Here is a 22,870-nt window from a genome sequence, read left to right on the forward strand (position 1 = left end):
CCCACTTTGCCATCCAAGCAGATGGATGGTTAATAAGAGAAAATTGCAGATGGTTGTAGGAAGACCATCAGCAATGCATGGAGGGGCTGCAGAGGATGCCTGAGCGATGGTCATGCAGCACACTGCACTGTTTGGCCCAGGAAAGGCAGCTGGAGGGGACTGGAGCATTGCTGAATAACCTCAGTCCTGAATCCTGTGGCCAAAATGCTGGTTTGTGGGACAAACATTCGAAGGAGCTGGAAATTACGTGGCACAAAACAACACGTAACATACGACTCTCACCTCCCTTGCCTCCGTCCTGCATTTCCCCCATACCATTGGTATTCACTGTGGCAGCACAAGGGCACTTAGTACTTTTGGCAGCAGTTTTGTAATGACTGAAGAGAATTCAAAGGACAGCAGCCAGACACTGTGATGTGCTTTATTAGCTCCCAGATGTGCAGGTGAGGTGAATCTTTGGGAAATGAGTTTTGCCGCCACGGATTTTCTAGCATCACTCAAGGTCTCAAAATCTTATAATGGAACAAAAGGCTGTCACAGAATTTGAAAGTCGTCTTTGGCGAAGCGTTATTTCTGCATCTGTTCATTTCTTACCCAGAAATACAAGTGCACAACATCTTTGATGATATTTGCCCAGCTGAAAACAGGAGGTCAGCTGCTGAGGCTGGATATTTCCACATGAATTATAACTGACTGAGCCTCTGTAGACGTTTCCCGGGATGTCTTCTGGTGTAGGTGATCCAGAATCTGGAGATGCTTTACCAGGCTGTGTAAAATAGTGTTTGGGTGTTATGTGCTGGATTGCACCATGTCAAAATAATATTGCTCAAAGAGGAAAAATTGTTCTTGCAAGAATTAGAAGTCCCACCCCAACAGCAGAGGTGCCTCATCCCTGGAAGTGCCCAAGACCAGGTTGGACAGGGCTTGGAGCAACCTGGTCTGGTAGAAGGTGTCCCTGCCCATGGCAGGGGGGTTGGAAGGAGGTGAGCTTTAAGACCTCTTCCAACCCAAACCATTCTGTGATTCTACAAATAGTGGAATTCTTGACCACCTAAGCAAGGTACATCTTCTGCTATGTGGCAAATTTTGGGAAACAATGAGCATCCACTGGCATCTGGAGGAGATCAGCTAAGGCATCACATCTGGGCCACAGGAAATTCAAGAATGTTAGAAAAGGGGTGGTTGTGACACAAAGGTCAAACTGCCCAAGTGGGAACCTCTTGGGCCAGTCGCTATTTATGGCTGTGAAACTCAGGGCAGTGGAGTTGGGTCTTGGGCAATGAGGAGCATGAGCTCAACTACAGTTTGAGACCCCTGTGAAAAAAAAACAATGCAAGGAATAGAGCAGCACAGCCTTGGTTCTGCGGGAATGTGATGAAAGAAGGAGCTGTGAGCAGCTTCCAACAGAGAGGGCTTTGTAGAGGAGCACCAAGGAGAGGCTGCAGACAGCAAAAGGCCATCGGATCAAACACGGCCACAGTGCAGGCAAGTTGGGGAGAGCAGGTTATAATATTCTAAATACTGCAGAATGGTGGCATATAAGACTGTCCCTTCTCTCATAGGAAGTCTATGATAAACACAGGAGGGAGCATTAAGTGCTACACGAAGGTAAGAGAAGCAGAGTGAGGGCAATGGTGGCACCGAGCACGTCAAACGACAGGATAAACTGAGACCTGTTCCTAGAGAAAACGTGCTCCTGCCAGACTGGAGGGGAACGGTGAGCACTAAGAATCAGGGCCGGGTGAGAGCAGCACATGATCCCCTGCCAGCACCAGCTCATTTGCAAATGTGTGGGCAGCAGCAGCTGCTCCGGCGCGTCTCCTCCAGCACCGCCACCGGAGCCCTCTTCAGGTGTTGGGCACACCAGGAAGGTGTTCTGAGCTTAAAAATGTCAAAGAGGAGCAAAATGGAGCAGGCAGCAAAAGCCACTGGTCGTTCTTGACCTGACACTGAGGGGGCTGCTGGGAAGCTGTGAGCAGCAGAGGGGGAGGGCTGGAAAAAGGAGAAATTCATTGTCACAGCACAAGATAAGAAAATAAGAGACTTGAGGAGGAGTTTTGCTTTGCCCACCAGACAATTGAAAATAGATCAAAAGAAGAACCCAAAGGGTTTGTTAGAGATGACAGCTCCTAAGGAAGAAAGTGGGGCAAATTTCATACATTTCAACATTTTAAAATCATTTTCTTCTTGCCCAGGAAGTAGAGGGGGAGCAAACAAAGGGAGAAGACCAGATTCTGATATCACTGTTACTGGGTGAGGCAGATTTGAATCCACTGCAGTGAAATCAGAATCTGGCCCATAAGTAGGCAGTTCAGCTCCCTGTGATGAGAAACAAGTGAGTTCTGAGTTCGGGGATGAAAGAGAAAGAAGGAAAGGACTTCTATAAGGATAATAAAAGATTCTTTTTTTCACTGGCTCAGCACCTGTAGAGAAACATGGTCAAGACTTAGGATAAATTCCTTTTAAAGACTCAGATGAGCTGAATCTGCTTTGGTCTGACCATGATGGGCAGCTCATGCTGCCCAGCTGGTTAATGGCACTATGGGAGCCCACAGTTCTGGGAATGGACTTCTAATCTTTTTAGATCCTGAGCATTTTCTGAAAACAAGACCTACCCTGGCAAAAGTATGACAATAACCCCAGGTACAAGCAGTGCTCTTCATCAAATTCATCTTCAGGATGAAACAAAAATACAAACTGTCATATGGACAAATTTCCTGGACTGGCAGGACTCCGAGGGTGTCAGACAGAATCTGTCTCAAAAACAGCCTATGCTTTGAAGTTTCCAACTCTCACAACAGCCAAACTTTTTTCAAAGGCAGACACCCAATAAATGTGTACTTAACCTCCTGAGGCTTCCTCCTCTGCTGGCTCCATCCTCCACGGTGCTGAAGGCGGCTCACAGCAGCAACGTGGTGTAGCAAATTCACATGAGGTGTGTTTTGCACATGACCTGCATCAATAGTTCATGATTTCTTTTATAATGACAGCATTAAACATCCTCAGGCAGAGGCTCATGGGATCTGTGCTCGTTTGAGTAACTTAAGGACAAGCTTGTGAAACTCTCAGCAAACAGCAGGAGACAAATAATCAAACTCAGGGCATTTTAACAGAGGAAGTGCCGAGTTACAGGAGAACATCCAGTGCTGTTCCTTGTCTGAGTGGAGAGGTCAGGACTGGAATAGTCCCTGTTTGACCATCAGCAACACAAAGCAGGTTTTGAAAGTAAAAGGAGGTGCATCACCCGTTCCTCTTCTCAAGGGTTTTTCTACAACAAGAGGAATGAAAAGAAAGTGAACTCGGCAGCTGTGAGTGCTGTGGTGTCAGTCCAGTGAGACAGGGGAGTTGTGCTGGTGGAAAATCAAAGAAATGAACACAGTGCACAGATAGATATTTTTGTGGAGAGGAACATTTTTTGGCATGTCTGATCTCCTTTGCTCACTGTTGCTCGAATCACGAGGCAAAGGGCTTCAGAACTTGTCAGCAAAGAAATCTTTCTAAGGAAAAAATACACAACTGTTTCTCCTCTCCCCTGGCAGAGTCCAGCACTGAGACACTCTCACTCACTATAAATAGAGGTTCTGATGTCGAAGGGAAGTGTAAAGCCATGCCATTAAGGAAACCCAGTCCCACACGGACGGACACTGTGTTCAGGCAACTTCAGTTACAACAGCCCCACCCTGCACGTCACACTTTGCCCGTGGTCTGTGATGTTATCTGTCAGTCAGCCGTCTCTGTGCTGATATACTCAGAAAACTTGTCATTTAAACATCCAGATATTCATGTGTTGCAGTAAATCAGGCTGACAGTCAGCTCTGGAACTGAGGCACAGCGTTTAATCACAGAATAGTTGCAACAAGCAGAACCATTCGTCCAAATTTCCCGTGGTACCTTACTAATTGCCTTATTTTTAATATACAGTCAGCCCCTTGCAACTTGCCTTCTCTGTATCCTCAAGCACTTGCTGTCAAATGATCTTGAAAATAACTTCATTCCATGTCTTCAAACCATCCCAGAAGACCCACGTTTGCCAGAAAGAAATCAGGTGGTTAGTGGGATTTTAGGTGGGTGTGGGGTGTATTTACCTGCCTGCAGGTAACTGCTGGAGCTGTGTGACCACTGGTGCAGCTGACACTCACTGCCCTCATTCCCTCAGTGTAACTCCCTCAGGAGAACACCCTGATTAACTCTATTAATAGTGTGCATGTGTGTGCACCAAGTATCTGTAGCTGCTCAAGAGCTACAGGAATGTGGCAGGGCAGGGTTTGATCCAAGGAGGTTTGATCCAATGTTTGGTGCCCCGTGAGAAGACGAGGCTTCTCCACAGGTCCCAAACCTGCTGTTTTACTGACTGATCTCACCAAGAAGGGCAGGTGGGAGGGCTGGAAGCTGAAATGGTTAACGGAGCAGAGGCTGTGGATGCACAAGGAGGCAGCAGGCCGGCCCATCTCTCCTCGTGTGTCTGCCACTGCTATCAGATATCCCCTCCCGTGACCGCGTGCTCAGAGCAGGGAGACAAAAATTGCTATTGACAGCAGTACCCCGCAGACAAGGTCCTCTGCTGCAGAGCTGCCCGAGTCCTGCGTGGTGGAAAGCAATTTTAAATGACAACAGAGCACTGATGTTGTGGAGGGACCTTGTTGTGTGGAGATCTCAGGATTAGGGCAGGGAGAAAACAAAAAGTCCAGCTGCCCCTGACAAATATTGTCAGACATTTAAGCGCTCTGTCTTCCAGTTCTGATTTGTGCAAACACTTCCAGGGCATCAGGGAATGTTGTCATTGATAAACACTGACCACAGGAAATGGCTGTTTCAAAGACATGCTGATGGTATGGACAACAACAACGGGATCATGGAATGCATGGCCACAAAGTTAAAAAGCATTTGCATCCAACAGCATTAACCTTCACTCTCAATCATCAAAAAATAAAAACCCAGCAAACAATCTGCAGTGGTAGAGGTAGGATTATTAAAGGATTATTTGAGAAAGAGCAAGGAGAAGGTTGTATGTCATCAGAATTTGGGATCACTACTTTGATTTGCTGTTGACAGCTCTATGTATTTTGAGATCTCAAACCCCAAAACAAAGCTTAATCTTCACTTAAGCACTACAGTTCCCTCCCTTATCACATTATCTGAGTACATCACACTCTAATTATAGTTGTCTGAACAACACTTAGTGAGATTGGGAAGTACTAACCTTGTTGGAGAAGCCCTTGAACACAGAGTAGAACCAAGTCAGAAACACTCTTGAGTTTTTAAATGCCAGCTAAGTGTGCTGCAACCAGTGGAAAAAAAATGTTCTTACTCCACCAACAGCACTTCAGAAAATTTACCTCTTCATTATCATTAGCCCAGACCTTCAAGTTTTGGCTCAAAATTCAGAACAAAGTTGTTATTAGTATGAGGTAAAAAACTGCATTATAATATTTGTATTTCTAAAAGCATAATTTAAAATATATCAGTAATCATTCAAAGAAAGGAGTAATACTTACAGCATCTCAGTGGGATATTATATCTAACTCTCAAGAGGTATCCAGAAGTGCTTCTCAATATTTTAGTATCTGTTAGGCAGTGATTGCAGTTTATTTATCTCTCTCTAGTGGGTACAGCAGTAGGAGTTAAATATTCCATCTTCCTCTCCGAAGGCTGTAAGGGACTGTGTCCCCATACTCAAGCAAAGAAAAAGAAATCTCCCTCCCACATCACATCCTGGGGTGGGCAATGGCTTCATGTGCCTTAGTGCTGGGGACCAATGGCCACGTTTGTCGGCACATTTCTTCAAGGCAGCTGCTGTGAAGCCTTTGAGAAGATCTGCAAGGAGCTCAGCCCTTGTGCAGATGCTGCAGAATGGTTGTTACTGACTTTAATTGAGGCATTTCCTTTTTTGCCACCTCTGCTATTTCATTACTTTTTCTTTTTTTTTGCATTGCTTTACATGCCAGGGCATGGAGATGGGTATTCCAGCAAATCCCAGGTTTGCTTTGGTTTTATTTTTCATGTTTAAGTACAAGTCAGACTCTGCTGTTGAGCTTTTAGAGCTGACCACTGCTTTAGTAGCTTCTCCAGCCAATTTTAACTTTTCCCAAATCTGAGTTTCAAAGTCTATCATTATGAAAAAAAGGAATTGTTATTTTTCCTAGCAAGCTTTTTTTTACTTTGTGGATTGAAAGAGCTCTCAATACCCTGTACATCATCAGAGTTCTTGGTAGCAACTTCAGGCCTCACTGAGAGTTTAATAAGCTGCTGCTGAGTTATGTGGCAACTGTTAAATTTTTATGGGAAAAAGTTATCCAGTCTGCTGCTGTTATTAGCTATCAAACACCACAGACACTAGAGAGGACCCTGAACCAGGATCTATGCTCTGAACTACATCAAAAATATTGGGAAGAATATTTTGCATTCCTAAGCTTTGATACAGGTCCAAATTTCACAAGCACTTGCTGTTTCTATAAAAATTTGGCCAGAATGACCAATCCCAGTATTCCCAAAAGCTGGAAATAAAAAGGAACTCTCAAACTCATCCAGAATTTTGTTTGGGGATAATTATCCTTTTTCACCTGTGCTAGTCTTGCTAATACTCTTTCATGTGAAAGGCTCCAAATACAATCACCAGGAAATAAAGGGCTCATCACTCCTGTCCTGCTGGACTGTTCCAGCCCAGCAGTGGAAGGAGCTGCTCGTGGCTCTCCCTGTTTGCACCAAAGCTGTGGGACCTCAGTGACCTGTGATACCTCTACTTTTATATCAGCTCTGGAAAAATTCAACCAACTTCCTTAAAAGTTATTGGAGAACCATGGAATGCTTTGGGTTGGAAGGGATCTTAAGGATCATCTCGTTCCACGCCCTGCCATGGGCAGGGACACCTTCCACTAGCCCAGGTTGCTCCAAGCCCTGTCCAGCCTGGCCCTGGACACTTCCAGGGATGGAGCAGCCACAGATTCTCTGGGCAACCTGTGCCAGGGCCTCACCACCCTCACAGGGAAGAATTTCCTCCTAATATCCCATCTAACCCTGCCCTCTGGCAGTTTAGGAAGTACACAGAGTACAGTACCTACACAGTGAAGTACATACAGAGAGAAGGCCCCACCTGTACACACACAAGCACAGTCATTGAAAAGCCTATTTCCAGAGGAAAATAGGATAGAAAGATTATTTAGATTTTTTTCCTTAATGAATAGAAAGGATCAAAAGTCATACTCTGAATGTATCTCCTGTAAATTTTCTAACCACAGTGGAGAGACTCAGTGCAATGACCATCCAGCCTCAGAGGCCCTGTAATGCTGAGAGTGATTTAGTTTCATCACATGAACTGCCGTAAAAATGAGCACTGGGATCTCTAAAATCTGAATTTTGGATTGCCTTGCCAGAGAGCCATCGGGACCCTCTGATGGCAAGCAGAGGGATGCACGGGGCAAACACGCTCAGCAGGAGCAGTCCCAGCTGAAGTGGTCCCTCCACCTGGCAGCCAGGACAGGTGTGTCACTTCCAGATGTGACATGAGCCACTTACATCTTGTTCCCAGCCTTTGAAGTGCTGTGCAGAGAAAGCCTGAGCCGTTCCTGCAATTAGAGTAGAGACATCATTTACTGGAAGAATTAAATGCGCTGTAGTAGCAAACCTGCAGTTGACACTCACAGGGTGCAATTTAAATCCTCCGGATTAGTAATTCTTTTGAGATCTTTGTAATCATCGGTAATAGGTAGTGAAATAAATCCACATTTATATCCTACAGACTGCAGCTGTGCTTCTGTTAAAGTAGTATTAACTGATGGGTTTTAAATCCTTCTGCCAGCTTGAGCTGTAAGCACCGAAGCTCCTGTGCAGGGATAACTCATCCTGTGTGATGTGTGTTCCCGAGCACGAAAGCACTGGTTAATGAATAATGAAAGCACCAAGGCAGAATCACAGCTCAGGGCTCACTCCTGCAGGAAGCTCTCTGGGGAGAGGTCCTTGTGTGGCTCCCGGTGCCACAGCGACCCAACTGCAGCTCAGACTATGGATAACTGTGACAGGAAAGAACACAAACTGCTCGTGTAAGGCTTTACCTGGGTGGACAAAGTGCTGACTTGTTCAGCAGAGTGAGGAGTTCATCTGGTCAGCTCTGGCATTGTTCCTCCAGGTATCAGGAGCACACACTGTGCCCTGACTTGCTGCACAGGCTCCCGGTTAACTAAGTTAGTTAACTAAGCAAGTATGCCATTAAAAGCTGAGGCAACCTTGAGGGGGACATATGGCTTTAAATTGCAGCAGGAAGAGATTTATGGACTTGTTTTCCCAGCCTAGAGAGTACCTGAAGAGGCCTCAGGCAGTTCAGCATTTACCAATCTGATAAGGGAAGTCAGCACTTCACTGGGATGAGATGGGAGGGATGGTGGGTGTGGGATTGGCACTTGGCTTTGCCATGGAGCCCCAGCCATGGAGCAGGAAGTGACAGTCACCCTGGGACCCAAAGTGACTGTCACCCTGGGAACAGAAAGAAGCTTTGCAAACTCAGTGTGCTTGTTAGATAAGCTGATAAAGTAAAGCATTAGAGATTAAAAACAGTCAAGAGAACGATATTAGTGGCTGAAGAACAGAGCCCAGGAATCCTGGCTCTCCCTTCCTTCAGTTGTGCTTCACCCCAAGCTGCCCAAAATTCATGGCTTTAGAGATGGTTTCTTGACAGCTTAAAAAAAAAGCACATTTACCAGGTTCTGTTCCTTATGGGGTTTGTTTGCTTTGTTTTCCTTTAGGAATCTACAAGGGACATTGTTTTCGAATCAACCACTTCCCTGAAGACAATGACTATGACCACGACAGCTCAGAATACCTTCTCCGTAAGTGAACACTGGTACCCAGTGTGTGGCCACAGAGACTTCCCTGGGCTTCTCTTTCCTAAAGAGCAACCCAAGTGTTACTCATTGCAAGAGACTGGCCCAATCTGGGTGGCACAGAGCATGTGCAGCTCATGCTGCACTTGGCACAACCATCACCCTTGGGGACCCCCATTTCATAGAGTCATTGAGTCACAGAATCATGGAATGGTTTAGGTTGGAAGGGACCTTGAAGAACATCTCATTTCAACCCTCCTGCCATGGGGTTTCAAGGGTTTTATCCAAGGGTTTTCTTCGGCCAGGGGAATGCTCATGATTTTGGTGCCCATTGTCTAAATATCACATGGCAAATTTTCAAGTGAAAACTAGATTACCATTCCCAGATTGGCAAGGATCTTTTACAGAGGGACTATCTATCTGGTTAGGGTATCAAAACAGGTTTGAGGAGGGGGTTCCAGCCCACTAGGAAGCTTTTCCCAACCCTTATGCAAGCCTCATCCTTTGCAGCTGCTGAGCCACCTCCCCCTGCAGTGAAATTACTGCATTGTAGGAAGGAAGCTGAAATTTCTGCAGCTAACAGCAAAATCCCAGAGTGAACATGGGCTGTGACTTCCCTGCCTGGCCAGCCAGCCACTGCTGCTCTGTGCTGGCATGGAATCCTCCCCCCAGCAGCAATTTTCATCCACCAACCTGGTGCTTGAAATGAGGGCAATGGTTTTGTCTCCTCCGGATGACCATTCCCTCGGCTGATGGGAAGTCTTGGAACCCGAGTGTGAAACCTCATGAATCCTGCAAAGTTGGAGTTGGATTCCCCCTCCCCAGAGGACTCCTTGCCTTGTTGTTCCTTCTGAGCAAAAGAGCTGAGCAGCCAAGCTGAAAGCAGTGCCCTTTGCCAGGGAGAGGAACTGCAGCTCACAAGGTGTTGGGAAACCAGGGAGCTGTGAACAACGCTGCTGGCAAGGCAAAAAACACCTCAATTACACTACTAATTACCTGAAACACCACTTAGAGAACCGCTCTGCCCTTCTGCTCACTTCTGGGCAACAACTTCTAGTTGCTAAGACAAGAAGAAAGAAAAAAAAATCTCAGAAAAGTTCGCTTCCCCAGAAAACCCAGAGGTTTTTTCCTCTTTGCTCTTGTCGATTCAGATCAGTCATAGCACCCGGGTGACACGATTTCAGAGCTCAGGCTGAGGCAGAGGGTGAGCACAGCTGCATTTATCTTTCATACAAAGCCTTGGAACTAATGTTAAATTGATGCCAAGTCAGCTTTAGGAAACAAACATCATTAGTAAAAGGACTGTAAAAGAAAGGGGAATTAAGTAGCATCTTGATAAAAGTGCATTATGCCTCCTTTATATGGAGAAAAGTGCAAACTGGAAAAACATCTCCATGGGAAGACATGAGATCGGTAAATTGCTGTAAGTGTGCTTGTGATGGGTGTTTCTAAAAGCTGTTTTCCAAAGTGACTAAGTACAGATCTTAAAAACAAGCTGGTCCAGCCCTTTATGTCTTCTGCAAAATCGGTCTCCAGTGGCTCCCCCGCAGAGCTCCCCCTCTCCTGCACGGAGACAAGGCTTTAACTTTCCTGAGAACTGCAGCTTCCCATGCATACAGTTGATTTAGAGATTACTGAAAGGTTCCATGTCTAAATCCAGAGGAGATGAGCTCATACCTATATGTAATGGGGACCAAATCATTGTCTAAGACAGGAGGATATTTGCATCCTGTTTCAAAGGAGACACGAGAGCTTCCGTCCCGTTTCTGCCCTCTGCAACACCCTTGCAGTCTGCTGGCTCCATCTCATTCTCCACTCTTTCCAGCCATTTCTTGGCACAAGTTTCTCAGAGGGACATGTTGGGGATAATCCTTATTTTTCCTGCTTGGCTCAGACACCAACACGGTGTGCATCTCGTGCTCCTGAAAGAGCAGCATGAGGGGTCTCAGCCTGCTCCACAGTCTCCAATTTAATACAGGCTTCAGTGAAAATCAAGCATTCTAATGCCAGCAGGATCAAGCCCTGATTCAAACCCCTATGGAAATCAGTGAAAAAAGTGGCTGATTTTAGGAGACCTTGGTCCAGGACGTGGGTAGGAGCAGTCTGGATTTTGCCCTTTGGTGTTCAAGCTGCTCCCTGCAAAACCAAGCAAACGACAGCACAGCGATGACTGACACGTGCAAAGGAGCTCGAACAAGACCCTTCCTATGGAACCTTCCCTGTGGCAACACACTCCAGTCTGTGTGTTTAAAAAAAATCCCCTTCTCCTGGCTGTGCAGAGCCCCAGTGAGTGGCAGATGTACCACAGAGTGCAGTCCCCGGGCTGCCACCGCATCGCCCAGCAGCACATGTGTGCTCCGGCTTTCCCCCCTCTCCTGCCTCCCTCCTCTCCTGCTTCCCTCCTCTCCCACGTTTTTTTGGGTGCACAGAAACCAAGCTGCTCCCATCCAGCAGTACAGAAAGCACAAGCACCTCTCCCTTTGCAGGAGGGAGGTTTCAGCCATTCTCATCCCGGGGGATGTCAGGGCTCTCCTGCTGCGAGGAGGGGCACTGGGCACCCCATTTCAGGGGCGTCTCTGCACTTTCATGCCCTTCTTCCCTGAGTGCCACAGCATCCCCTTTTCCAAGCCTCTCAGAGGAGATGAAAAGCCCGAGCAGAGGCCGGGGCTCACAGCCTGTGGGGAGGAGCAGCGGCTCCACCGAAGGAGGTGTCACCACACATAGCCGTGCACAGAGGCCAATGCAAACAGACAGGACGGTAAACAAGGGGGGGGAAAAAGCAAGGGAGAAAGCAAAAACCAGATTGCCTTAATGTTTTTTGATGTGCTGTCATTTTATTACCAGTATCAGGAGACATATGTAAATTCTACATGGTACCTATGAGCTTCCTGTGAAATTTCCGAGCTGAAAGTACACATTGTAGGAAAAAATATACTGGAGAGTTTTACAGGAAGAGAACACTGTGTGTTTTGTTTCTCTTCAGATTAATTACCTACTATGGAAGAATTATCTCTGGAGATTATTGCTACAAGTGGAACAACCCAGCCTTTATATCTGGCATGTCTGGCAAGTTCCTTCCAATGATATCAGTGAAGAATTTTAGGAGAGCTCTTTGATGTAATTGAATTCATTATAAACAGCATGGCCATCAAATATAGGAAATAACATCCAGAAAGAGTGGGCCACAGATTTTGAGCCAGTGCTGCCTTCAGCCAGGGCACTAAGAGGCAGTGATTTGGGGTGCCTTAATGTCCAGCAGCAGAGACTGACTGTGAATCTTTTTCTAATTATTGATTCTAAAAACTGACCCAGAAGCCAAAAGTGCTGTTGCTTTGTACCAGCTGCATGGGGGTGCAGGCAGGACAGGAGAAGGGGTTCTCACCTCTCAACAGGCTTTGACCAGAGACCTTACAGCCACGTCACTTGGATGTGCCAGTCCTTGCGAGACGCTGCCTGAATAGCAATGCCCCCGCCTGAATGGAGTTCAGATCCCATCAGAAAATGCCCCCTCTGTGAGGGACACGTGCGGCGACACTGCCACGCTGGGGAGGGATGGACTTTTCTCACTGTTGCAGATCGATACAGGCAGGATCTTCCCAGGCAGGGCCTGTCTTCTTGGGTTTGTGTTCTCACTGTCCTCGGGAGGGCTGGGCCGTAGTGGGGGCTCCAGGACTGGACAGAGCACAGGGAGCAAACACCAGCCCTGCCCCTCCGCCGTCGGTGGGAGCTGTGCCACCAGTTATCAGGGGAATCATCAGGGAGTGTTCACTGAGTCGGGAATGCCATGGCCATCCACAGTAAAATGAGAAGGCATCGGCTGTAACATCTGGCCATTTCTCCTCGGGAAACGGGTGCCGCTCTCCGTGCGTGTCAGCCAGGGATGGCACCCGGAGAGGCCGCGGCGCTCACGGCACCGTGGCAGAGGAGACGTCCAGATGGCGTTTTCTCCTCTCCCAGCACTCAGCCCTGGGGTACCCGTGTCCTCCCAGTCTGCTCTGGGGTTTCCATGCCCCTGTGACAGCAAACTTTGACTCCCACTCGCCTTGGGCATCCCCACACCCTGGCACCCCTTGCCTTGCCAGAACTCCCCTCCGTGCATTCACCTTTCCACAGTTCCCAGCTTTTGGGTGATCCTGTTTTCCACAGCACCTTATCTCCCCTTCTTCAAAAAAAAAATCCTCTCTCTACAACAATAATACAACTTGGTTCCTCACTCTGCCTTTCAGGAACCCCTGCCAGCTTCTACCCCTTTGGTTTTTACAATACAGACATCCCTCTTCTCATGCTTGTTTATTTTTTCTCAGCCCTTTTGTTCCCTCCCTGCCGCTTCCCTGTCGATTGCTGCTCAGTGTGGTTGTGACCCGACTTTGAAAGCTGGCTTGAAGTGGTGTTCTAATATTTTTGTGGGGGATTTTATAGCCCATGCTGGTGAATGGACTGAAGCATACAGAATTTAAAATGACTCTACTTTGCTGTCAGAAAACTAAACACGGACATCTAAGACGCACTTGTTAGAATTTCTTCCTTAGAAATCTGAAAGGTTGCGATGTCCTTAATATCCAACAAAAGAAAAAGGGGTTATTAGCTGTGCTTGCTGGCAACATGGATGCTGCTGGCTTCAAAAGCTGTGATTTGCTCACCTTGCACATGTAGCAAGGAACAGATCCGTCTGCTCCAGCCGTCCCAAACCTCGTAGGGTTCATAGCCAGCTCATGAATTTTTCACAGCTGCTCCCTGCATGATGCTGGGTCTTACTGTCACTTACCTCATGCTTTGCCAGAAATATTCTGCACATGATGGCATCAGATAATGTTGATAAGGCTGGACTTCCTAGGAGAAAGCTCAGAAGATTGAAGCTACTCAGTTGAAAGCCTGGCCACCTACCCAAGATCTTGGCTCCCAAAAACATGCTCAGAAATGCAGAATCAGTAATAATTCCAGAAAAAGAAAATTAGATATTAGGGAAAATTTCTTCACTGAAAGGTTTGTGAAGCAATGGAACAGCTGCCCAGGGAAGTGGTGGAGTCACCATCCCTGGAAGTGTTTAAAAAATGTGTGGATGTGGCACCTGAGGACGTGGTTTAGCGGTGAACACAGTGGAGGTCTGGGTTGACGGTTGGACTTGATGACCTTAAAGGCCTTTTCGAACCTGAACAGTTCTGTGATTCTATATCATTCTTCTTAATGATTCTCTGAAAAGTCAGGGACTTTGAGACTCTGATCTCCACACTTGCACCCGAGCAGGCTCCTGAAATGATTACTGTCTGTCTTGCTTTTCTACCCGTCTCCCTCCAGGCATCGTCCGCGCCTCCAGCGTGTTCCCCATCCTAAGCACAATTTTGCTGTTGCTGGGAGGACTCTGTGTCGGAGCAGGAAGGATTTACAACAGCAAAAACAACATTATTCTCAGCGCTGGGATTCTCTTTGTTGCAGCAGGTACGTTCTCCTTAAACTGAGTCCTTAAGAAGCGCCGCCTTTTGCAACTGAAAAAGACTGGAAAAGCTCGTTGGCAATTCTTTCCCTGGCACCCCTTTCCTGGATTGAGGGCATTAACAACATCACACCAGGCAAATTTCTTCAGACACAATTATCTTCTTGAAGCCCTAAAATAAGTATATTCTAGAAAAGCCTTTAGTTTTCCTGGAAAAGGAAGTGAAAATCAGTAACAAGCATGTTTTACACTATTTAAAATGTATTAAACATTAGATGAATCAGGCACCTCTTCCACCTAAGGCCTTTTCCTTATTTTTAATGTGGTGGCAGAAAACATTCACCTCTGATAGGTGAGCCTGTTTTTCACCCAAGAAACATCTGAGAGAGTCAGCCCCATTGTTAATAGCTTTCCCTGAAGCCTGGATTAAACAGGCTGCATTTAGATGAAAATTCAGCAAGGTGGAAGAGAACTTATCTTGATCAAGGTGAACAGCCATAGCCCTGAGCTCAAAATGTATTTTTATCATTATTCTGAATGTTAGAATCCCACTAACAATATTAGTGAGCTCCCATATGCTGCTTCTTTCCCGCTGTGGAAATGAAGAGGTGGGGAAAAAAATCCGGCTGAATATTTTGGCATCCGTGCGAATGTACCAGACGTGGATCCATTGTTTGTTTTTCAAGAATAAATGGAACCTTGAGACAAATTAAAGAGTCAATAACTGTAATAAATTTCCCGGTCGCAATCTTTGAACCATTCAGGTGCAGAAAGTAACATATCTTGAATTTCAGCTTCCCAGCCACATAACCACTGATTTATGTTTTTCTCTCTCTAGGGCTAAGTAATATCATAGGGATCATTGTCTACATATCAAGCAACGCAGGTGACCCAAGTGACAAGCGAGATGAGGACAAAAAGAACCATTACAACTATGGTTGGTCTTTTTATTTTGGAGCCTTGTCTTTTATTGTGGCCGAAACCATAGGTGTTCTGGCTGTGAACATTTATATCGAGAAGAACAAAGAGCTGAGGTTTAAGACCAAGAGGGAATTCCTTAAGACTTCCTCCAGTTCTCCTTATGCCAGGATGCCAAGCTACAGGTACAGGAGGAGGAGGTCCAGATCCAGCTCTCGATCTACGGAGCCTTCTCCGTCCAGAGACATTTCCCCGGTTGGCATGAAGATAGCGAGCACCATCCCCATGAACGAGATTTCCATGTACACCCTCTCCAGAGAGCCTTTGAAGGTCACGACGGCTGCCAGCTACAACGCAGACCAGGAAGCCAGCTTTCTGCAGGTCCACAACTTCCTTCAGAAGGAATTTAAGGAAGGACTCCACGTCAACATGGTCAACAGGAGGACGACGCCTGTTTGAAGCACCTTCCTCCCTCGCGCTTTTTTTGAAGAAATATCAGAACAGAAGGGATCTGTCATGAGAGAAGGAGCGATGTTAAAATACCCTCTCACCTCTTTAATTGTGGCATGTGTTGAGGTAGCAAGTGGAGATCCTCTGGACCAGCATAAAGATGTTACACGCTCGTAGCTTTTTTTGAAGCTATTTGGAGTTTGTTTCTTTCCGTTCTTGGTGTCACGAGACGAAGGCAGTTCATGTCCCTGCACTTTTGTAGTGTGTACACAGTCTTGGAGAAACTGCAAAGGACTGGCCACCAGTGTGTTTTAAAGGATTACAGAAAAATTGTTGTACGACTTTTTTTTTTTTTTTTCTAATATTGAGATCCCTTAATACAAACTTGCAAATATAATTTATAATCAAGCCCAAGGATGAATATGAACTACTCATCAAGTGAGCCACTTTCCTTTGACACAGCGTAAACTTTGCCTCTTTCAAAAAAAAAAAAAAAAAAACAAAACAAAAACAGAAAAAAAATATTTTTGAAGGCAACACTTTCTAAAACTGACCTGTGCCACTGAAACCGTAGAGCACCCACGTACTGAGCAGCGTGGACTCCCTGATGGGGTGGTGAGGGAGTCCCCCGTTTCTGGGTGTGAGGCATCCCTTGGGGCGATGCAGGTCGAGGAGAAGAGGGTTGGGTGCGTCTTGAGACACCTGGACAAGGGAAAAGATTAAAGCAGGTGGGACTTGAGCATATTTGCCAATATCATTTCTTGCCTAACGTTTAGAAAACTTGAATTCCTCATCTCGACGAGCCCTAGTGCCTGATCCGGCGAGGTGCTGAGTGCTGCCTGTCAGGAGCCCCCAGAGACACTCCCAGCGAGGGCGAGGAGCAGAGCTGAGCCGGGGTGGCCGGTTCCCTGCGACTGCATTCCTGATTTCCTTACTGCTTTCACAAGTGCAACACTAACGCTACTGGGAACTGAGATCTCTAAGCAACGTCGGGAAAAAAAACCGAGGAGCTAAACTAGCAAACCTTCCTGCAGCGACGGGAGCGGAGCGTCGGCAGAGCAGATGGCAACTTTGTATTTTTAAAAAAAAAAAACCAGAACAAAAAAAAAAAAAATAGTCACCGTTTATGAGATATTTATTAAACTCTTTTTATTATGAATAAGTGCCGCATGGTGCAAGGTATAGTTGCTTTTAGATGGAAATGGTGGTTCGACCTGATTTAATTTATTTTGTAATGATGCATCTACTTACGTGCAGAGAGCCCACTGCAAACTCTATGCATCACGTAAGGAGGGAACTAATTTGTACCCTTTGCTTCTGTATGTTTCTAAAAGAGTCTGAAATATTTTTTTTCTTCTTCTTCTTATAAATTCCTGCTTTCATTTTTTACACTTAGGCTTGGATCTCAAAGCTCGAGGGCCTGACTCAAAGGTAATTTAATTTAATAGTACTCATGCTGATTTTAGTGACCACTCGACCAAGCCATATGAGAATGAGGTGCCCGATTCCCCTCAGATGAATTAGATGCAGTGAGAGAGGAGCATCTAATTCCCGGAGATTCCTTTGAATATGCCCACCATCTTTACCCAGAAGACTAGAGAAGTGGTGACAAGGGAAAAAAAAAAAATCATGATTTGGAAAGCTTGGCTCACTGATGGTGGGAGATCTCAGCCAAACTGTTAAAGCCTCTTTAGTCTTAATTTATCCCGCGATGGCCGTGACTCGGTGGTGGTTTGGATTCAAGGCTTTCAGCTAGTGGAACCAAGTCCTCCAGGGAAATCCCGGAGAAGCTGCCTTAACATCCCAAAAAGCAAGTTAAATCCCCTCTCCCCCCCCCCAGATAAACCCTGCTTAAGCCTCTCTCCTTGCAGGAACCAAGACACAATTCTCAATTCTGAGCTAAAGTCTTCCCCTAGTCGCTGTTGAGCTCTGCTGGGCCCTCAGCCTGGCAGAGCCACATCGTTATTTTGGCAGAGGTGGGTTGGAGCCTTCATCCCTGCTCATTAAGAGTTTCCATTCAGGTTAAAACTCTGCTGGGATCCTTTTATCGAACCTCTGAACTCTGAGAGCTAAAGCGAACGGAGCGATGGGAACGATTTAAAAGTAGAAAATGTTGTGCTACTTTCTGTATCAACACACTATGGAGAAAGATGTTACACAAGCTTTTTAAAAAAAAAAAAAATTCAAACAGAGGCAGACAAGAAAACTTTTTTACCTACTTTTCGGCTAGGACAACATAAAAGAGTTCTAAAATTATTAAAGTTCTTGATGAAAGGTTTTTTTTACAAGAATCTTTATGCTTTCAGACAATAAATTATTTCCTACTTTTTGAGACTTCGTAATATTAAAATACTTTGATTAGCTATGATAGAAGTAGAAGTTTGCAATGAAAAAAAAACCAACCTTCTGTCTCATTAGTGTGTCATACTAAGTGCTAATTAATTTACATCTAATTATAGTCGATGTATTTTTCAAGTGCAATTTCCCAGAACTATTTGTTTCCCACTGTGTTAATAAACTAATAGTTAGAACTAAGTCCTCATCCGTGTTTACTGTAATTAAGAATAAAACCATTCCCTTTAAAACCAGGAGTTAGATATAGGCTGTTTCTCTAAACTCATGTACCTTGAACTGGAAGTTGACAGTGTGAGGTTTGCTCCGCGCGTTGGTTTTGTTCTTTTAATCGTCCTTCTCCAGTGAATGTGCTTCAAACCATCTGATTCCAGCCAAAGTCCAAGGTTTTCCTTCAGCCCAGGTCAGACCTGCAGAGGCACATGAAGTATTTTTACACCACGTTGGCAAAAAAAAAAAAAAGTCTTGCTGAGGGTTTTTGGGGTGTTGCTCTTTGGCAGAGCCTCCTCCCCCAGGGCAGGGCTGCTCTCAGCAGCTCCCCGAGTGTGATGGCCTGTCTTGGTCCGAGCCAGAGCATCTGCTCCTTCTCCAGCAGGCACCTTGGAAAAATGGAGCTGGAGCGGGGATCATGGGATGCTCATGGGATACGGGGCCTGGGCAGGGAGCAAAGGCACAGAAGTGGAGGTAACAGGGACCAGAGCTTTCGTCCTGCGGGAGGACGGGGGCTGCCATTGAAAACTCACACAGTTGCAGTGCAGTAAATTGTTCAACCAAAGCAAAAAAAAAAAAACTTTTCACTTGACATTCCCAGTAAAAAAAAAAAAAAAATCCTCAAATAATCAGTCCTTCCCTGTGGAAAACTTTGATTCCGACAAAACTGTAAAATCTGCAGCATTCCTGCCCATGAACAATCTCGCTCCATGGCTGATCTATCTGAACAGTTAGATTGTGCTCAGACTTTGAAACCATTCAGTGATAGTTTAAAAAAAACCATCTGTTCTTCCACATCTCTCTGGTTTCCCTGGACAGCATCAGAAAAATGAGCCCCATTTCTCAGCAAGGCCTGTAGATATCACAGAACCATATCATTAACGATAATCAGTTTTCTGGTATATAACATACTGTAACAGCAGAACCAAAAAAAAAAAAAAAATGCTATCGGATCAGATTTGATTTTCCAGGAAACAAAGTTTCAGGTGTATCATCAGCTCTCTCTCTTCCTCGTTTCTCATCCACAATAGGAGTAAAAAGAGAAATCACTTCAGCTGCCCAGACATCTAACAATAAACTATTTTTCTATTTCCTTTTCTCTCTGTATGGATCACATATCCACAAGGGCTAATATATCACGTCCCTTGAGGCTACATTTCTGTCTGCAGTTCTAAAGTGTTATTTCCACTGTGCTTCAGTTCTACTGGTATAATCACAACCATGTATAATGTACTTAATCCTTACTTTTTAAATAAACCATTTTAAATGTATCCGGTTTTGTGTGGAGAAAGGTATATAGATTTTTAATTTCCAGATTCTCTGAGCTGAGATTTCTGTGTTTATGTTTTCATGTTTCTCTCTGTTTGATTGCAGCTGCTAATGTTACTGGAAGCCAATATATGGGATAGATAGAACTATTCTTGTGGTCCCACAGAATCTCCAAGATAAGCTATCCTCACAATATTTCCAGTTAGTTGGGTTGGGAACTAAGAAAGACCTTCTAGTTTCCAGCTTCAGTTCCCATTTTGAGCCTGGTGTGGTGGCCAGAAGCCACTGCAAACCACCATTGAGAAAAACAACCCGGTGTCTTCTGAGGTGCTCACCCTGAGCCTGTGCTTTCTTTCAGCTTTTGAGGTTTCATATGAACTCACCTCCAAGCATCCTCCTTTCCCCTGACCTTGCCCATTTTGCCTGAAGGAAGCCTGACTCCACATGCTGAAGCTCCCACAGCCTTGCTCTGATCACCACCCCAAAATCCCGGCGGGACGAGTGGTGCAGAACACAGGGCAGCAGTTCAGCAGCCTCTCCCTGCTCCCAGACATCCCGAGCCATCCCTGTATATACAGGCAATATTTCTTCTTCAAATCCTTCTTTTAACTTTACCTCCCAGCTCCTCAGCCTCCAGACTGTCTCTAAAGATGAAGACTGCCCGTGTGTCTCCATCCGCCTCTCCCGGCCGTGTGATGAATTGGCACGTCTGGAGGGAGGCAGGGGATTCATCTTTTCAAATGCCTCTGACACACGGCAGAGAAGCCCTTTAAAGCTCGAGCCCAAAGCTGGTTCCCCTGGACTGAAACAAATAAAGGCTTTTCCCACATTGTTGAGCAAGTCCATGGGTAAGTGGTGACCCCAGGAGCTGAGGCTGCCCTGCTGTGAACGGGGCTGTATCAAAAAGTGGTGTTTGGGGTGGGGGAAAGTAAAGAGTCCTTAAAGCTTTGGAAAAAAGAGTCCAGCAAGGAGGATGTGGCATTACCTTGGAATGAGAAAAGTAACAGACATGGGCGGTGCTGAAAATAAAAGGGAATGGAGAGGCTCTGCACCTGTCTGCAACCGGGCTCAGCTTACAGCCCCGCTGCCGCCCTTCCCCAGAGCCAGGGGATCGCTTCCCAGAACGGCACACCCGGCACGGCGGCGGTATTTTGGGAGAAGGGAGCTTGGATCAGTCACACGGGTTGACCAGCCCTGCCTGTGCCCCGTAGGGAAGAGACTGGGCTGCGTACAGCAGGGTTGGGGTCTGTTAAAAAATAAAATACCAACCAAAACACGCACTCACACCTTTTGCTGTTGCCTTCAGAGCTGGCAGGATTTCAGCCCCAGAATTAGGGAGCTTTTAGAGGGTGCCATTGCCAAGTATTGGCCACGCAGAGCCCATGGTGATCCCGGTGGTCTCACCCCACTGGGGCAATGCAGGCTGAGGAGCCCAAATATTTTCCTGTTGGAAAAAAGCTGTTTGCTGAACTCACATTTGAGCTGGGAGCAGACCAGCTGCCGGCTCCCCCTCTCTGGGTTATTCTCACCTGCGAAGGGTCTTCTGCAGAACATCATTCTGCCAGCAGGGAACCACAGAATGGGGGCAGTCTGGTTGTGGTAAATACTGAGGCTGGTCTGGAAGAAATACAGAAGACTGCAAGTGCTGGGGAGCAGAGCCAAGCCACCACCTCTGCCAGGGAAAACACAACACATAGTTGGGCTTCAGGCACCTCCTTTGGCATTTTCTCCAGTAGAGAAACAGAATCGTGTCCCTCACTCGCCGCTGCTAAAGTGCAACTAATTACAACCCTTCTGCTTCCCAGCAGGTCCTCATTAATAGTCTGTTTATATTTCATGTGATATTGATTTTTAAATGTGAATATTTGCCACCTGACACAGGGAGACTGTGTCCTTTTCTCCTCCAGAAATCCTTTTGCTGCTGCATTTGTCAGGTGCCCACCTGCCCCATGGAGCCCCCGAAGCCCCAGGGAAGGCAACTTCACCTCCACACTAAGGCAGAAGTTACCAGGTTGGGGACAGAGGCTCAGCCCAAGGGCAGAGGAGTCTTTTGGCTCTCACCAAGGTGCTGATCACCAAATACCTGCCAGGAGCCCCCAAAAATACACGGAGCCTGTGCTGGGAGGAGGCAACAGCAGCATTCTCGCAATGGGGCTGCATCAGCTCATGTAGCTAACCCACAGAGCCCATGGGGAGCAATAACCCACAAAACACTTTTTTTCCCATGGATTGTCAGCTCTAGGTCATTTTTTGAGGGATGGGGACAACATCTGACCTCAGTTGCAGCAGTGTGAGCTTTCGGTCCCCAGGGAAGCCACTGCTCCTCATGTTGGGGCTCATTAAAGTTCATTCACACTCCCAGCTCCACTCATCAGGAAGGAAGGATGAATTTTTCCCTTCTGATTTCACTTTAGTTGTTTCCTGGAAATTAGGAAACTCAAAACAAAACCAAAACCGTAGAACTTATCCAGATTGAAAGACCTAAATGAGAACAAAAAGCATGATTCTTGCCAACACTGGAAGAGACACAGAGACCAACACCAGCGAAGAAATTAATGAGTTCCCACCCTGCAGTCCTTGTAGGTTGTAATTAGTCTAAAGCAGGATCATTAGCACTTGCTTCCTCAGCAACCAGAACCTCACTTTGTGCCCACATTTGCAAACACACATTCACTTCCCTCTGTTCCACCTGTGGAGTTTGGAGAATCAAGGAAGCGAAGTGGGGATGCAGCTCCCGAGACCGACTGATGTCTAGTGAAATTTAACAAGAGCCTTCTTCAAAGGAAAAGGCATCACATCTTTAATGCATTCCTTTGCTGGTTTAAAGCCTGCTCCCTTTAGGTTTCTCTGTTTCATGAGAACTCTTGGTTCTGGTTTAAATGTAATCCTCTCATATCTCTGCCAGCCCCAGCATGGATGTGCCTGTGGTCTCTGGTCCTGCCTTGCTCCATGTCCCCTCTGTCCTCTCTGGTCCCTGTCCCCTTCCCCTCCAGTTTTGCACCACACACCTTCAATCCTCCCCCTGGTTCCCACACTCCCATCGGGAATGGGTCACCAGATGCCATCCCGGGTTCAGACATGTCCCCTGCTCCCCAGGGGTGTCTGAGTCAGCCCTGTCACACATCAGGCAGAGTAACATTAGCCCCTTTTAAGCCATATTTCAATTACAGTTATTTTGGATCAACATTTTTTGGCTTACTCTTTATTTTCCCTCCTTTCCCATGCTCTCCTCACACCTCAACTCCTTGCTCCACATTGTCCTCATCAATTTGAGCTGACACCTCTGCACCTTTATTTTGACATCAAACTGGGGTGTTAATAAAGCAGGACTGGAGTACCTCTGACATTATCTTGACACAATGATATTTGCAGCTTTCCACTGGCATTTTTTTACCCATTCTTTAACATTCAGGTACTGTCACCCTCC

The 22,870-nt window shown here is 46.2% G+C and overlaps 1 protein-coding gene and 1 long non-coding RNA gene across 2 annotated transcripts in view; one reads left to right on the plus strand and one right to left on the minus strand.

Moving 5' to 3' along the window:
* Positions 1-19,445, plus strand: part of CACNG4 (calcium voltage-gated channel auxiliary subunit gamma 4) — a 43,075-nt gene extending 23,630 nt beyond the window's left edge. The window contains exons 2-4 of the mRNA XM_017811865.1: positions 8,736-8,819; positions 14,109-14,249; positions 15,083-19,445. Of these exons, the coding sequence (XP_017667354.1) occupies positions 8,736-8,819; positions 14,109-14,249; positions 15,083-15,621 (764 nt within the window). The 3' untranslated portion in view covers positions 15,622-19,445. The remainder of the gene's footprint in view (positions 1-8,735; positions 8,820-14,108; positions 14,250-15,082) is intronic.
* Positions 15,601-22,234, minus strand: LOC108495797. The gene is made up of 6 exons (XR_001874232.1): positions 21,719-22,234; positions 20,973-21,060; positions 20,729-20,887; positions 18,238-18,374; positions 16,167-16,314; positions 15,601-15,673 (listed from the first exon to the last, which is right to left on the minus strand). It is a non-coding gene; the product is annotated as an uncharacterized LOC108495797 (long non-coding RNA).
* Positions 22,235-22,870: the final 636 nt, after the last annotated feature.

The sequence above is a fragment of the Lepidothrix coronata genome, unplaced genomic scaffold, assembly GCF_001604755.1.
Source record: "Lepidothrix coronata isolate B3197 unplaced genomic scaffold, Lepidothrix_coronata-1.0 Scaffold34, whole genome shotgun sequence".
NCBI lineage: Eukaryota > Metazoa > Chordata > Aves > Passeriformes > Pipridae > Lepidothrix > Lepidothrix coronata.